Raw genomic sequence first — 16,945 nt, forward strand, 5'->3', positions numbered from 1 at the left:
AGGTGTGCACTGTCATGGCTGGCAAAAGCAATTTTTTTTTTTAACTGAACAAAACTCAGCTCTTCCATCTGTGCACTTGAAGCATTAAACTCCACCTTTAGGACTGGCTTCTCTTTATCCAGGGGCTCCTGGGGCCCCACCTTCACCCCTGGGGCATTGGCTATCAGTAGAGCCTATGAGAGGAGGGTGTTGTTTTTAGTTGTGCGTCCTCTGCTGAGCCCACCACACCCAAACAGATAACACCCAACCCAGAGTCACACAGGTGGCACTGGCAAATCTTGGCGGGTCACTAAACAAAACAGACAGACATGAACATTTTGTGGAGAAGTGGAGAGAGTGGACAGGGATGGTTGGGAAAAGTATACATGTGTGAAATTATAAAATAATAATAATAATAATAATAATAATAATAATAATAATAATAATGGGCTAGAGAGACAGCTCTTGGTGAACAGCACTTGTTGCTCTTGTAGAGGACCTGGGTTCAGTTCCCAGTACCCGTATGGCAGCTCACGACCACCACTCCAGTTCCAAGGGATCTGATGCCATCTTCTGGCCTCCACAGGCACACACATGATACACAGACATACATCCAGGCAAAACATTCATACATATAAAATTAAAATAAATCTTTTAAAGATTGGATATTTACTATAACGATCTCTTTACCAGCGACGTGTTTTGCATCTCTGATTTACGGAGATGTTTCTGTACCTGTGCCAAGCTGACCTTGAATTCATGATCCTCCTGCCTCAGATTGCTACGTGTTGAGATTACCAGCATGAGACCTCATAATTGGCTTTCTGGTCGGTCTTACACATATCATCCCCTCTGTTGGACTTTGATTGGTTTCCTTGTAAAGGAGATGTAGGAAGGGAACTTGCTCTTTCCTCCTTGCCCTCCTCGTGCCTAACTTCATGCTCCAGTTCTTTGGGTAGACTTTTAGAGTTGCTTCCAAGCATATACATTCTAGACTCCAGAGCCATGCTTTTAAATTTTTTTAAATTTATTTTATAAGTGTGGGTATTTTTCCTGCATGTGTGTCTGTGCCTCGCTTACGTGCCCATCACTCTCAGAGACCAGAGGAGGGGATGGACCAAGACCACCGCTGACCAACAGTGAGAGACGGCTGTGAGCTACCAGGGGTGAGGACCAGGCATGCAACCCAGGTCCTCTACAAGGGCAGCCTGTTCGCTTAACCACCGAGCCATTTCTTCGGACCCTCCAGTCACTCCTCTGAGGGGTAAGCGCCACAGCCGCGTGCGCACGCGTGACACAAATCTTACTCACACTACTCTGAAACTAGCGTTCTGGCGTTAGACAGACACACACTGTTCCAGATGCAACAGATTTATGTTATCTAACGCTGTTTTTCCTACCCAAACCCGGAAAGAAGCCATTACAAGGTGAGGGGAGTGTAGAGAACGGGCTACAAGATCGCTGAGCCCCCGAAAATCTGTGTGTGTCTGTCTGCCATGGTCTGAGTCTCTGCCCTTGGCCACTGCTCCACCTGATATCTTCGCTCTCTCCTGATGGCGATCTTTCCAGCCACGGGCCTACAGTTCTGCTTTCCAGAGGCTCTGGCAGATGGCTGCTCACATGCCTCTCTGACTTGATGAAATCTGCAGGCAGCTCAGTTTCCCTGGGAACTTGTGCCTAGGGCGTTTGTTACCCCGCGTTGCCCTAGCAACCGCTGCTGTGTGACTTCCAGCTAAAAAGTCCCAACTGAGGCCTGTCTCAGGGTGGATGCTGATCCTCCTGAGGGCGGGGGCGGGGGGGGGGGCAGAGGTGCTGACTACTGTGGGGGTCCATGCCCATCCTCCCTAGAGGGAAGATGCTGTATGGCAAACTGCTGAGACACTCGTGAACAGGACTTGTTAAAGTCTGTGAGGGAGCGCTGGGCAAACCGGTACAGGCCTGTAATTCTAGCACTCTGGGAGGCTGCTGTAGAAGGACTGAGGATCCGATGCCAGCCTCAGCTGGTTGGAACCGGCAACATTCTGTGGCGTGTCTGGATGTGAAGTCTCTGAACAAATTCTGCTAAGCAGCGCTTTTATGCTTGCAGGCTCTGACTCCAAGCTGACTCACTCTGGCAGCCTTCCAGGGGACTTTCTGGATCATTCCTCTGTAGAGCCCTCACCTCTCCTCACACAGTTCATCTGGAACTTCTCTGCAGCTGATGACACACTTGACCTTGCCTTGTCGATACAGAGTATGAATTACTCCCTTGAAGGCCGATGGAGCTTTTCCTATCCTACGGGCGTTCTGTGTTCTAAGAGCTTGTTTCCTCGCTGCTTCTTAACTCTGCAAGAGAAATGAGGAAAATCTTTAAAACGGAGGGAAAAATCTTGCTGTGGACTCCTCCAGAGTTACCTCTCACTACTCACCTCCTGGAGTGTCTGCTTCTACCGGGGGCTCACGGTGTCGTTCCTCTTCCCTCTGTAAATCACTGAAAGGGGCAAGGGAGAGGACACACTTAAGATCCATTACCCGTGCAGACATCGGCATCAATGCTGAGAGTTTCTCAGTGCTGATGATCAGATGGCTATTTCTGTGACACGCCACAGCCAGCGAGGAGGAAAGTGAGCTGCCAAACTGTTCCAAGTGGACCAGGGGTTTCTGACTGACTAGCGTGACTAAATGCCTGCCTCACGAAATGAATCCTTGTAGGGATAAGCCCTCCCCTTGGGGGCGGGCTGCCCTCAGGCGTATGTTTACTGATATAGTGCGCGGGCAGAGGCTGCGCGGGCCCTTCCGCTTGCTCTCCTGTTTCCGCTGGCTACCCCGCTGGAACCTTGGTTTTGTGAGTCTGTTTTGTTATTAAATTTGTTTAAATATCAATTATTGGTGATTTATTGATCCGACCGCTGCAGTTGGCGCCCAACGTGGGGCACAACCCCGCTGTGTCTGCAGCAGGTCAGGCACACAGGCTGCTGACTTCCCCCGCCCGCAGCCGCGCGGCTCGGGACGCGAACGCCCCGAACGCGATCGCCTTAGCCACTCCGCCCCCTCCGCCTCGGGTGACGCCGCCCGCCAGGCTCCCGCCGCAACCCCGCAGTCCTCGGCACTCCAGCGCCCGCCCGCTTTAGGTTAGCAGGCACGGCTTTGTTCCGCGCACCTCCCCCACCGGTTCTAGGCTGCTGCGGCTCGCAGGCAGCTCTTTGTGTTCCTCTCGCAGAGCAGAGGACTTAACCCCTCCCTCTCTGCTTTGACGTTTGGAACCGAACAGGGAAGCTTAAATATTCGCGGTTTTACAACACAAACCGCCACATTGGGCCCCAAGGGGTCATTTGTATAAATTTCAGTCTTGAGGTTCATTTCAGATCAATTCTCCACGTGGATTCAAGTGGACTCTTTCGCCACCTCTGGCAGGAACCAGTCATTACAGGTAAAAATTTTTTTTTTCCTTTTATAAATAAAATGTCTGATAATATCACCTCTTCCAACTTCCATAACCTTTTTGAGTGTGCCATGTGGGAGATCCTACAAGAGGTGTCTAGCACCCCACATCTATGGATCCTTCTGGGATTAGTAGTTTTCCTTGGTCTTAAGTGGTTTGACAACAAAAGTCTGATAGAGTCTTTAAGAGACGAATCCAGGATTCTTAAGGCAGAGGTTGAACATCTAAAAACTATTGGAGATGAATCCAGGATTCTTAAGGCAGAGGTTGAACATCTACAAACGATTAAGCATGACAATGATCTTCTCATGAATCAGTTTAAAGTTCTACAGGAAGAGAACAGAACTTTGTTTAACAAGACAATGGTGACTGAAAAAAACTTAGAAAAGGTTCAGGCTGATATTAAGGAGAAATTTATTATTATGGAAGAAGGAACAGCTGATTTAAATCGTAAATTTCATCAGTCACTTTCTGAAGGGACTGAAACATTATCTCAGAGAATTAAATCGGTTGAATGGGAAAATCAACTTTTGTCTAAAGCTTATGACAGAGTGGTGGAAAGATTGTCAATACAAGAAGGCACGGTTTATGCCATAAAAATCATGTCCAAAGATGAGAACTTATCTCTAACGGACAAACTTCATACTTTAGAATCCTCAATGAGGGCTTTGGAACATAATTCTGGACAGGAGATACAGACATTGCAGAAGGCAATGGTGAATAGAATTGAAAAGATTGAGGAATTTCTAAATTCTGATTCTGATGAGGAAGAACAAACGGTAGAAAGGAAAGTTTTAACTACATCTGTGGGTAAATCCCTCCGGGACAATTTCCACAAATCTCTATCTACACCTCTACCTGCCTTTCCAGTAATAACGACAGAGAAGGTGATTGGTTCCAAAAACCCTAGGATCCTTAAGGAAGATACATGGGAGCCTGTCCGTATAAATGATCTCAAAGAAATTAAACAGGCTGTCACGGCTTTCGGGATGCACTCCTCTTTTGTTAAAGAGATGCTAAAATCTTGGGCCATAATGAGCAGACCAACGCCTTTAGACTGGACCCAGATGACCTCTGCAGTCCTTGAGAGTGGGACGCATTTAAGATGGAAATGCTTATTCAGGCAAGAGGCTAGACTTTTAGAACAGCAAGAAAAGGCGAAGGGAAGTGACATCTCCCTAGATAAAATTCTAGGTGAAGGACTCTTTTCCGATCCTCAGGAACAAGCTAATTTGGATGAAAGCATACTCTCCATATGCACTACAGCAGCCTTAAGGGCTTGGGACAGGGTACAAGACCCAGGACAGAGAATGGAATCATTTGTTACGATTAAACAAGGTCAGAGAGAACCCTTTAGTGATTTTTTACAAAGACTTACTAAGGCTGTACAAATAGGGATACCTGACCCTGACACAAGACGTATAATGATTGAGTCTTTGGCTTATGAAAATGCAAATGTGGAATGCAAAAAGATTTTGGGGCCTTTAAGGTTCAGATCAGCACCCTTGGAAGAATGGGTCTTGCATACACTGGATGTTGATACATTTGATTATGGCACTGAAGCATGGGTAGAGGAAGCAATTTCCAATGGTAAAAGGAGACATCAGAATACCAAATGTTTTAATTGTGGCAAAATGGGTCATATGAGAAGGAATTGTAAACAACGGACCTTCAGAAACAATAATAATGCGTCTTCTAGAAATAACAGAAATAGAAGGACTCAGCCTTCAGGTTTATGTAGAAGATGTGGAAAGGGTAGACATTGGACGAATGAGTGTAGATCTACAAGAGATAGACAAGGAAACCTGATACAGACGGGAAACGTGAGAGGGGGGGCCTCACAGGCCCCCATGGCAAACATGGTCCAGTCATTTCCAGTTTCTGCAGAGAACGTGCCTCGTCAGGACAATTAGGAAACCTCATGCCTACTGTTACAAACGATAATGAGCAGAAAGATGAGTTACGTGTGTTTTGGCAAACTTCTATAAATGATCAAAGACCTAAGCTGAAAGTGTGTGTAAATGGCATTTTTATTACTGGCCTGCTGGACACAGGTGCTGATGTAAGTATCATTACCCCAGAATCTTGGCATCCATATTGGCCTCTTCAGAATGTAAATGTTCAGTTCCTGGGAATTGGAACCCTATCTCGAGTAAGACAGAGCACGAGATGGGTTGAATGTATAGGGCCTGAGGGACAAATAGGGAAATTAAGGCCATATGTAGCCAGTATTGCAATGAATTTATGGGGTCGTGACCTATTACAACAATGGAATACCCAAATTAACATTCCTGCTAATTCTAGAGCCTATATTTCTGAGAATAATATTAAAAGATATTACAAACGGAGAAAACCGGCCATTCGGGCCGTACAAGAACAAACAATTGAAACTCCTTCAGAGATACCAACAGCATTGCCTCTAAAATGGTTGACTGAGAAACCAATATGGACAAAACAATGGCCTCTAGCTGAGGAAAAGTTACAGGCTTTAGAACAGCTGGTACAAGAGCAATTAGATGCTGGACATATAGAGGAATCTACCAGTCCTTGGAATTCTCCTGTATTTGTGGTTAAGAAAAAATCAGGTAAATGGAGAATGGTGACAGATCTCAGAGCTATCAACAAAGTTATTCAACCTATGGGTCCTCTGCAATCTGGAATCCCTTTGCCCTCTTTATTACCAAAAGGATGGCCTCTTATAGTTATTGATTTAAAGGATTGTTTTTTCACCATACCTTTACAAAAAGAAGATAGAGAAAAATTTGCCTTCACGGTGCCTACTTACAACAATTCTCAACCTTCCAAGAGATACCACTGGGCCGTCCTCCCCCAGGGTATGTTAAATAGCCCCTCCTTGTGCCAATATTTTGTGAACCAACCATTGCAAATAGTACGCAAGAAGTTTCCTGAATCTATAATATTCCACTACATGGACGACATCTTGTTATCCGATTCAAACATGGATACCTTGAACAGACTGTTTGAAGAAATAAAGATACTTTTACCTAAATGGGGATTGCAAATTGCTCCTGAGAAGATACAGAAGGGAGATTCTGTTAATTATTTAGGTTATAAAATAGGTTTGCAAAAAATTAAGACACAAAAGGCACAAATTAGGAGAGATCGCTTACGGACTCTTAATGACTTTCAAAGACTGTTAGGAGACATTTCCAGTCTACGACCAACTATTGGGATAACACCTGATCTAATAATTCATCTGAACAAAACCTTGGAAGGTGATAAAGATTTAAACAGTCCCAGAGAATTAACAGCTGAAGCAGAAAAGGAACTGACGATGATTGAGGAAAAATTACAACAGGCACATGTGGACAGGGTGAATCCAGAGCTCGATTGTATTCTCGTCATATTACCATCCAAAATTTCTCCTACAGGAATTTTAATGCAGAGAGATGATATTATCTTGGAATGGATCTTTTTACCACATAAACCAAGTAAAAAACTGAAAACTTATGTGGAAAAAGTCGCCGAGTTAATTATAAAAGGAAAGCTGAGACTTCGTCAATTAGCAGGCATAGACCCAGCAGAAATTATAGTGCCTTTCACTGCTGATGAACTAAAGAAATTATGGGAAGATAATGAACCATGGCAAAGAGCTTGTGCTAGTTTTTTGGGAGATATTAATAACAATTATCCAAAAAGCAAGAGGCTTAACTTCATAAAGAGAACTTCATGGATCCTTCCTCGAATCGTCCGTGATGCTCCAATAACTGGAGCCCGTACATTCTATACTGATGCCAATAAAACAGGGAAGGCAGGTTACAAATCGGAAGACTTGGGTAAGGTGGAACAAAGTCCTTATGATTCTGTCCAGAAGGCAGAATTATATGCCATTCTTATGGTGCTAAGGGATTTTAGAGAACCTATTAATATAGTTACTGATTCGCAATACGCAGAAAGAGTTATTTTACATATTGAAACTGCTGAATTTATACCTGATGATACAGAACTAACCTCATTGTTTATCCAGGTTCAAGATTTGATCAGGAACAGGCTCTGCCCTATGTACATAACACACATCCGATCCCATACGGGTCTGCCAGGTCCTCTAGCACAAGGTAATGCAGACATTGATCAGTTATTGATTGGTAGTGTGCTACAAGCCTCTGAATTTCATAAAAAACATCATGTTAATAGCAAGGGTTTGAAGAAAGAGTTTTCTATTACATGGCAACAGGCTAAGGAGATTGTAAAGAAATGCCCTACTTGCTCTTTCTATAACCAAACGCCACTGCCAGCAGGGGCTAATCCAAAGGGCACCCATAGGAATGAAATCTGGCAGATGGATGTGTTCCACTTTGCAGAATTTGGCAAATTGAAGTATGTTCACCACACCATTGACACTTATTCAGGCTTTCAGTGGGCAACTGCTTTAAGTTCAGAAAAAGCTGATTCAGTAATCACTCATTTATTAGAAGTCATGGCTATCATGGGTATACCTACACAAATAAAGACGGACAATGGTCCTGCTTATGCCTCTAGGAAAATGAAACGGTTTTTTGACTATTACAATATCAAGCATGTTACAGGTATACCATACAATCCTACAGGTCAAGCAGTCATAGAAAGATCAAATCGAACTATAAAAGATATGTTGAATAAACAGAAAGGGGTGGAAAACACCCCCAGAAATAGGTTACATAATGCTTTGTTAACCTTGAATTTTCTTAACGCTAATGAGAAGGGGACAACGGCTGCAGAAAGACATTGGATAATGGAAAAGTCTACTGAACTAAATCAACCAGTTTATTTCAAGGATGTGCTGACCTCACAATGGAAACCAGGAGATGTGCTGCGTTGGGGAAGGGGTTTTGCTCTTATCTCCACAGGTGAGGAACAATTGTGGATACCGACAAAACTAATAAAGGTTCGGTATGAAGAAGAAAAGCCATTTGGAAAAGATAAATAACAATTCTTTCACAAGGTTGGCGAGCATACTGATGGTAAGGAATACAGATAGGTTGGGGGCAGGGTTCTTTTCTTATCTCCACAGGAAAATATTGATCTTCAAAGACTTTAAGGGACCCTGAATATTTAATTACTGATGGATGGATAATAGTTACGACCTACTAAGGATCAACTAACATTATATACATACCGTAAGTATTGATTTTTTATATATTTATGTATATATGTTTTTTGTTTTTTGTTTTTGCTTTTCCTCGTATCTGTGTCTTTCTTTATATGTCAGTATATGTCCTTGTTGTTAGTGTCTAAATTTCCCATAACAAGCAACAAATTTTCCTACAGTAATTTTTGAAGTTTCCAGGATGAAGATGGGGCCCCACAACATCAACTCAACCTGGTTTTTATGACGTCATGAATATATTGAATATATTTTTTTTTTTTTTTTTTTCTTTTCTACGTGCTAATAATTTTTTTTGGTACCAACTGCACAAGACAATTTCGAATGGTGCACATTTTTTGACGACACTCTGGCCGGACCTTCTCAAAGCGCTCAGGGACTAGTTATAATTTTCTTAGGCCAAAGGTTAATTTGGGAATTTTACCATCATTTGCTTTCACAGGAGCCCCTAAGGAGAACATCGCCCCCATGTCAGCTTGAAGCAATCTTAGAGGACGGCGTCCCCTCCCCCAACAGAGTTTGCCCTCAGGGTTAGGGACATCTTTTAGTGGTTGGTTTGGGGTTGAGGGGATGGGGAGATGTTTTATGGAGTTAGGGGTATGTTAAAAAAAAAAAAAAAGGGGGATTAACTGGTTTGATGGGATGATTGGTATTTGTGAGTTACTGTTTTTAGAAAATTGTATTGGTACTGTTTCCTGTATATTGACATATTGAATATTGAATGTGAGTGTTCCTACCTCTATTTTTGTATAAGAGTATACTTATATTGTATTGATACATCTACCATATCACAATGTACATTTCTACCTCTGATACTATTTATGTAATAACATTGTTTACATTTGATATGTAATGACATTGTTTACAGATGAAGATCATTGTCTTCATGTATTGCACAGTTGTTTATTTTTTTTTGTCTTCAAGTTAGATAGGTATTGAGAATTTTATGTTGTTCATGTTTATTTTTAGGTTAATAAGGTATTCTAGATACATAGAGATTATATTTAGTATAGATAGTATAATCTTCAGCCTCTTTAAAGAGCTGTAGAAAATGGCCTTTAAGCTAACCTAGAATTCTGTGCCGAGACACAATTACTCCTGGCGACACCACTCTACTCCCGAGAGAACGTTGAGCACCAAAGACACTCCACTGGGAGTTTGTCTTCTTGGCAGAATTGGCCTTTGGGTTAAGAAAAGCCCATACCTCATCTACTGACAAAGATATGAAACAGGATTTTCTTATCTTGCCAAGACAGGGTAGGATAATTCTAAGAAAATTCCTTGCATTTGATAATGGTATGTCAGTCATGCTAGGCCTTAGCCAAAGTTGGTTGACTCAACATTGCGAACGAGAATTTGGGTGATTGCCCAGGTAGTCTGTTGTCTCTGTCATTTATGGCACGCTTTGGATATCGCTCATTTGTTAAGTAATATTTATTCCCTTCTCGGATCTTTGACGGAGTTGAAGATTATATAATTGTAATTACTCTCTACATTATTTAGACTCCTTGAGATAGAATGTCTGGTAAAACTTTTGTTCTCAATATTGTTTGTTATATCTATTATTTATTATTATTGTTTATAGTTGTATTTAGGTTAGTTCTGTCTTATTTAGACAAAAGGAGGGAGATGTAGGGATAAGCCCTCCCCTTGGGGGCGGGCTGCCCTCAGGCGTATGTTTACTGATATAGTGCGCGGGCAGAGGCTGCGCGGGCCCTTCCGCTTGCTCTCCTGTTTCCGCTGGCTACCCCGCTGGAACCTTGGTTTTGTGAGTCTGTTTTGTTATTAAATTTGTTTAAATATCAATTATTGGTGATTTATTGATCCGACCGCTGCAAATCCTTCAAGTAAGTGTCTCTGAGCTCACACTACTGACTGGATGAGGCGCGTCCCTTTCACCCCGAGGCCAACTGACTATGTCCCCTAGCAAGCACCACCACCTGTCAGTCATTCAGGCATTTACAGAAGGGGAACATAAACCTTCAACTGCTAAGGACATCCTGGGGAGGAAAGTCCCCAAAGCTCCCCAGGCTGGGCAGGTGACAGAGAGTGCATAGACATCCACCTGTCGCTCTCTCCTCCAGCCAGGCATCAAGTTTCCAGCCATAGGGGCTCTCCTGAGTTACAGCCCTGGTCTTCAGACCTGAGACTGCTTCTTCATCTTGGTGGGCTTGTTAAAACCAAGTTGCTGGGCTCAGCCTCAGAATTTCCGAGTTACTAGGCCATTGACCAATCCCAGAGGCAGCTTCTTTCTTTCATTTTGTTGTTGTTGTTGTTTTGTTTTGTTTTTCACAACAGAGTTGCTCTGTGTAACCTTGGCTGTCCTGGAACTCCCTCTGTCCACCAGGCTGGCCTTGAACTCACAGAGATCTGCCCACCTCTGCCTCCCAAGTCCTGGGATTAAAAGTGTGCACCACCATTAGTAAGAGGGCATTTCTAAGAGCTTACTAGGAAACACTGGTGCTGTTAGACTCACACTTTGAAAGCCAGCATGTTAAAGTGTCATGAGCTGTAAGGTTAAAAATGGAATTACCTTAGAAGTAGCACATCCAAATGTTACTATTTAGATCCTAGAGTTATGAGACAAAATTGATCCTGAACCGATAACTACCAGTTACTATTACTACAGGTCTCTCGCTGTGTCCAATCAATCACATTTTATTTAACCCTTATTACGTTTTATGAAGTGACCATTACTTCAGTTTTCAGATGAGGAAAACTAGGCTTAGGGGACTATAACTAAGTCGGCAAAGTGCAAATAAAAGCAGCAGGTTTTGAACCCAAAACTGCCTCTTAGTTCAGCCCAGCATTGTGCTATAAACCTCTAAGCCCAGCATTTGGGAGGCAGAGGCAGGCAGAGCTCTGTGAATTCAAGGCCAGCCTGGTCTACATAGTGAGTTTCAGCCTAGATGAGGCTACATAGTGAGGCCCTACTCCCCCCCCCAAAATAAGTTAATTGATGGGGCTGACAAGATTTAGGATAATCCAAGGATCAAGAAAGACCAAAAGTCTTAAGCAAACAGAATCCCAGGACTCATTTTAGCAGGTCAGAGGGCCCTTGCCAGCCAGGATCCTGAGGTGACCAGTCCTGTATTCACGGAAGAGAGAGAGGAAGTCTGGAAGTTCTTCCTAGGTATGATTCTCACCGTCATGGAGAGGCCAGCAAATGACTTACTCAGAGAGGGGGAGGGGCCGGTTCTCTCCGCTGCTCTGTCCAAAGCATGCCCAGGCTCACCTCATTAGCTGTGTGAGGCTTCAGTCCCTGCCAAGTCGCAAGGTGCCTTTGAGGGGCCACTGGGAGCTCTGTGCGCAGCATGGAGAAGCTCTGCTTTCGGCAGCAGTTCTCGGCCCTCCACTCTCTTTAAACTCACCAGAGAGGTTTTCACAGATCCTGCCGCCCAGCCTCCACCTTAGGACATTGATGGCAGACCTTCTGGGCCGGAGCCCCAGCGTCAGTAAAATGTTAAGGGCTCCAAGGAATCTGAATGTGCAGCAAGGCTGGAAGCCTCTTCGAAAGCATGTATGAGGGGAGGGGAATAATCAGCTGCCCTCTGGAAAATATTGGCATTTTCCCCTGGGACTTCGGACTAAAAAGACTTCAACATCTAAAGGAATCCATCTCGGTTTGTGCAAGGTGAAGGGAAGCACCCTGATAAGGGAAAGGCTATGGGGAAGCAGGGAGACACTGCCTCAAAGAGACATTTGGCATTCTTAGTAATTACAGCATTAGCTGTGATCGTGATTTCTTTAAGTAGCTCCGAAACATGGCATCACAAATTCTCTCCAACTCTATCCAGAGGAGAAAAATCACTTACCCATCCCGAGTGTACTTCCAGAACAAGTAACTGTAAAAAACAAACAAAACATAAGCGTTGAAAACATACTCGTTGATATATATATATTTTATGTTTGTGTGCATGGAGGCCCGAGGCTGATCCAGGTGTCTTTCTTTGATGCTCTCCACTGTTAGCTTTTGAGACGGCGTCTCTCTCCCTGAACCAGAAGCTCACTGATTTGGCTAGGCTGGCTGATAAACTTCAGGGATCCGCTTAGTGCCCCACTGCTGCCAAGTGCTGGGGCTACAGCTGTGCGCTACCATGCCTGGCCTTTTACTCTGGGGATCCAAACTCAGGTCCTTACCCACGGAGCCATCTTCCCAGCCCTGTTGATGTATTTCAGACGGAAAAGTCACACATTTGTAAAAAAGGAAAAAGGACTGGGCATGGTGGTACAAGCCTGTAATGCAAGATACTTAGGCAGCTGAGGCCAGTATGGGCAATTTAGCAAGCCATTGTTTCCAAATAAAGTTTTAGGAAAAGGCCCAGGGATGGGGAGGGGGGATGTTGAGGGAATGCTACTTCAGCAGTGTGGTATTTGCCTAGCTTGTACTATGTCCTGAGTCTAATCTCCAGAACTGCAAAAAAAAAAAAAAAAAAAAAAAAAAAAAAAAAAAAAAAAAAAAAAAAAAAAAAAAAAAAAAAAAAACACAGTAAATGGAAAGTAGATCAAAGATGAAGAAGAGAAGACTCAAATAAGAGAAGGAGATGCTGAGGTAGGCAAGCATAGTGAATGGTTTGGCCGCTTGGGACTCTTCTAGGTTCAGACTGTACACAGGCCTTCTTCTGAAGATGAACTTGGCAGCCTAGCTTCTTTGCCTGCACAGGCTGCACACACCACACATTCCTCTCCAAACAACACACCTAGCAACCGCAGGTCCACATTTGCTCCAAACTCCACATACACCCCTCTCTGACTGTGGGATAGGTTTCTCCACTCTTAAGAGCAACCAAACTTGGAAAATTTCCACTAAAAATATTCTAAATGTATCGGGCGGGAAGAATGGAAAGGATGATCTATCTGGCCTGAACTGGTTTGGGGCTCATGAGGAGTAAGGCAAATTATGTCCCCCAAGTGTGCTTTCAGGAAGGATCCTCTGCTTGCTATCCCATGTCTATACACAATCGGGACATATACAATTTAGTGACTTGCAGAGAATTGTAGATACAGACTTGGAAGCCATTGAGTCTCACTTATAAACCAGAAACAGTAAGGTCTATTGAACCTCCTTCTTATGGTTATTTTGAGCATTCAACCAGACATGAATGTGATAGAGTGTGTGTGTGTGTAAGCCAGGGGAGCTAAAGTTACAGGTGGTTGCGAGCCATCTGATGTGGGAACTAGAAATTGAACTCAGGACTGCTGGAAAGGGACTGTGTGCTCCTAACCACACGTGAGGACACTTAAGTTTGTGAAGTATCCAGGAAACATGACATGTTGTTATTGAGTGGTGAGCTTGTCTTCCAAAGAGCTCAGCTGCACACCACGAATCCACTCCAGTCTCTTCTCAGAAGGACGGGCTATGGACCAGATTTGGGGGAAAGTGGCAAGATTAAAACATGAATAAAAATCAAAGCATGACATCTAAGGAGAGCCCTTCCCTCTAGGAAGAGCTGGCCATGTTCTGCCACTGAGAGCCATCGTGAACCTCTTGTCACCTGCATTTAATTAGAAAACGCGGACTGCTTATCAGGAAAGGCTCCTGAGTCATCTTTTCATCTTCCTGCACTCACCTGCAAAATTCTAGGGCCTCTTTATTGCTTTTCTCTTCCTTCTCTTAGAAGTACATGAAAAATATATGACTGTGCCCTGGGCAAGGTAGCAGAGGGTGCTGGAACACAGAACAAGAGAATTGCTAATGTCTCCTGCCAGCCCTGGTGAGCCGGCCTGGCTGTCAGCCCTGGTTTGTGATCACAGCCTGTCTACCCACTCAGATTTCTAGCCCTTATTTAGGATTTATAAATTCCCTTTCCTTTGATCCGCAAACTCCCCCTTTGTCCTCATTCTCAATCTGTGCAAATAAAAGTTCAAAACCGCTTTGTTGTTGCTGCTGCTGCTGTTGTTGTTTTTGAGACTAGGTCTCTCTGTGTAACAGCCCTGGCTGTTCTGGGACTTGCTTTGTAGACCAGGCTGGCCTCAGTCTTACAGAGAGCTGCCTGCCTACCGAGTGCTGGGATAAAAAGTGTGCGTCACCATGGTCCAGCGAAGGCCAAGTCTTTTAAGGTCCAACATGACAAGGTGTCCAATGGCATCTCTAGACTATGTTTAAAAATCTCTTCCCAAATCGCCAATCACTTTAATCCTCTTTACTATGAAAACAGTAAGGATCTGGCCCTTTTTCTGAAGGGGGAAAGGCACACGGGTCCCCACCGCAATTCCAAACAAGTCTGAATTCCTGCAGCTTCAGAGAATTCACACTGAGCCGTTAAGAGGGATTGCCCTGCCTCTTAATTCACAGGTAATTCTGACCTGAAGGTAAGGTTTAATATTTTGGGGGTTTATTTGTGGATGTGAGAGTGTGGGTTCACGGATATAAACCACACAACTGGTAGGAGCCAGTTCTCTCCCTGTACCACGTGCTGGCCAGTTTCATGTCAAGCTGACACAAGCTGGAGTCATCTGAGAAAGGGGAACCTCAGCTGAAAAATCCTCCCTAAAGCCGGGCGGTGGTGACGCACACCTTTAATTCCAGCACTCGGGAGGCAGAGGCAGGGCGGATCTCTGTGAGTTCGAGACCAGCCTGGTCTACAAGAGCTAGTTCCAGGACAGGCTCCAAAGCCACAGAGAAACCCTGTCTCAAAAAACCAAAAAAAGAAAAAAAAAAAAAAAAAGAAAAGAAAAGAAAAATCCTCCCTAAGACTGGGCTGTAGGCAAGTCTGCGGGGCATTTGATGTGGGAGGGTCCAGGTCATTGTGGGAGGTGCCACCCCTTAGCTGGGTTCTGTAAGAGTGGTGACTGAGCAAGTCATGGGAGAGCAAAGTGGTAAACCGTGTCCCTCTATTGTCTCAGCCTCAGCTCCTGCCCTAGCTTCCCTCTGTGATAGAAAAGCAAGCGCATAAACCCTTTTCCTCTGCAGGTTGCTTGGGTCGTGGTGTGAAACCCTGGCTGAGACACACAACACGGGCTCAGCCAAGCAAGCGCTTTAACCCACTATACTGCTTAGTTTTCCTTGTCAGCCTGACATAGTTTAAGTCACCTGGGAAGCAGAAGCCTCAGTTGAGGAAATTTCTCCATCAGATCGACCTGTGGACATGGCTGTGGGAAATTGTCTTCTTTGATGATTGATGTAGGAGGGCCCAGTCCATGGTAGGCAGTACAATCCCTAGGCGGGCGGGCCTGGGCTCTCTGAGAAAGGTAACTGAGCCTGAGAACAAGTCAAGTAAGCAGCTTTCCTCCATGTTTCCTGCCTCTGCTCCTGCTTGAGTTCCTGCCCTGACTTCCCTTGAGGATGGGCTGTGACCTACGAGCCAAACAAACCCTTTCCTCCCTCAGTTGCTATGGATCCTGGTATTTCTCTCAGTAGGAGAAAGCAAACAAGAATACCCCTAAGCCATCTTGCCAGCCCAAGGGTTAGTTTTAATCTTCCTTTTACGTTTTTCTTTTGGGCGATGGGGCCTTGTGCATGCTATGTCAAGGGCTGTACCACTGGCTGGTTGTAAATTAAAGGTCATAAGCTGATTTACCTGAGTATATTTTCTTTGGACAGAATGTGAGCTTCAGTCCTGTGTCTGCAACTGGCGAGACCATCACAGTGTATACGTCCCCACAGGGGATGTCGGTGACGTCACAGAAACTTAAACCAGCGCTTGGGACACACGTGAAGATGCCTTTGGACCCATGGAGGTCGGTGCTATAATTGGCAGAGCCCCTGGAGGCTTGCCAGTAGATCCGGATGCCATTAGGGCCCAGCCTATATAATTTGACCCCCAGCGGGCAGCAGGCACCTACAGGATAAAAACAAGCCCCAAATTATTATTTCATCATCACACGAGCATGGCTTTGTTTACAATCACTACAGAGGGAAAAGACAGAACTGGAGACCTCTGCAGAGAACGATTGCTCTCCGGTTAGATCAGAGCAAGGTCTGAAGGGCCGTGTGTGCTCTTCCCGTGGTGAGCTCCACGATCAGAAGTCCATGCGTGGGTGGGGAGGGGGAGGGGCTTCTAACATAGAACCCTGGAGGGTCAAAGGTCTACAGTCGGCAGAGAGGTGCAAACGCTGAGTCAAATGCACACCGTCCTATCGAGGTATAGCATGAGTGTCAAAATGCACACTATCCTATCAAGGTATAACACAATGCCCCATCTCATTTGACTTTAGGGGGACTAAACTACCTCATTGTGTTCACCCTAGAAGCTATGAGCAGGAGCACACCTTAGAGGCAGCCACCTCTATAACCGGCTAGTGAGCAAGCTGGTCCATGCCTCATTTGTGCCAACCGATTGGGTACTCTTGTGGTCCTGTTCCCCAAATATTTTGAGTGAGTCAAACATTAGGTATCAATCAGGGCACCAGATGGTGGAATGCTCACGAACTAAAATAAAGGTCATGTATAACTTTTTTAATCTGTGAAGAAGAATCGGGCTCATTTGATTTGTGCATGT

The 16,945-nt window shown here is 44.5% G+C and overlaps 1 protein-coding gene across 1 annotated transcript in view; it reads right to left on the reverse strand.

The window, feature by feature from the left end:
* Positions 1-1,067: 1,067 nt before the first annotated feature.
* The window catches only part of Fndc7 (fibronectin type III domain containing 7), a 41,600-nt gene continuing 25,722 nt past the window's right edge, over positions 1,068-16,945 (reverse strand). The window contains exons 9-12 of the mRNA XM_050120995.1: positions 16,025-16,285; positions 12,320-12,349; positions 2,388-2,449; positions 1,068-2,304 (exon numbers count right to left, since the gene is read on the reverse strand). Of these exons, the coding sequence (XP_049976952.1) occupies positions 2,406-2,449; positions 12,320-12,349; positions 16,025-16,285 (335 nt within the window). The 3' untranslated portion in view covers positions 1,068-2,304; positions 2,388-2,405. The remainder of the gene's footprint in view (positions 2,305-2,387; positions 2,450-12,319; positions 12,350-16,024; positions 16,286-16,945) is intronic.

This window comes from Alexandromys fortis, unplaced genomic scaffold (genome assembly GCF_014885135.2).
Source record: "Alexandromys fortis isolate MF-2015 unplaced genomic scaffold, M_Fortis_MF-2015_v1.1 scaffold_176, whole genome shotgun sequence".
NCBI classification, from domain to species: domain Eukaryota; kingdom Metazoa; phylum Chordata; class Mammalia; order Rodentia; family Cricetidae; genus Alexandromys; species Alexandromys fortis.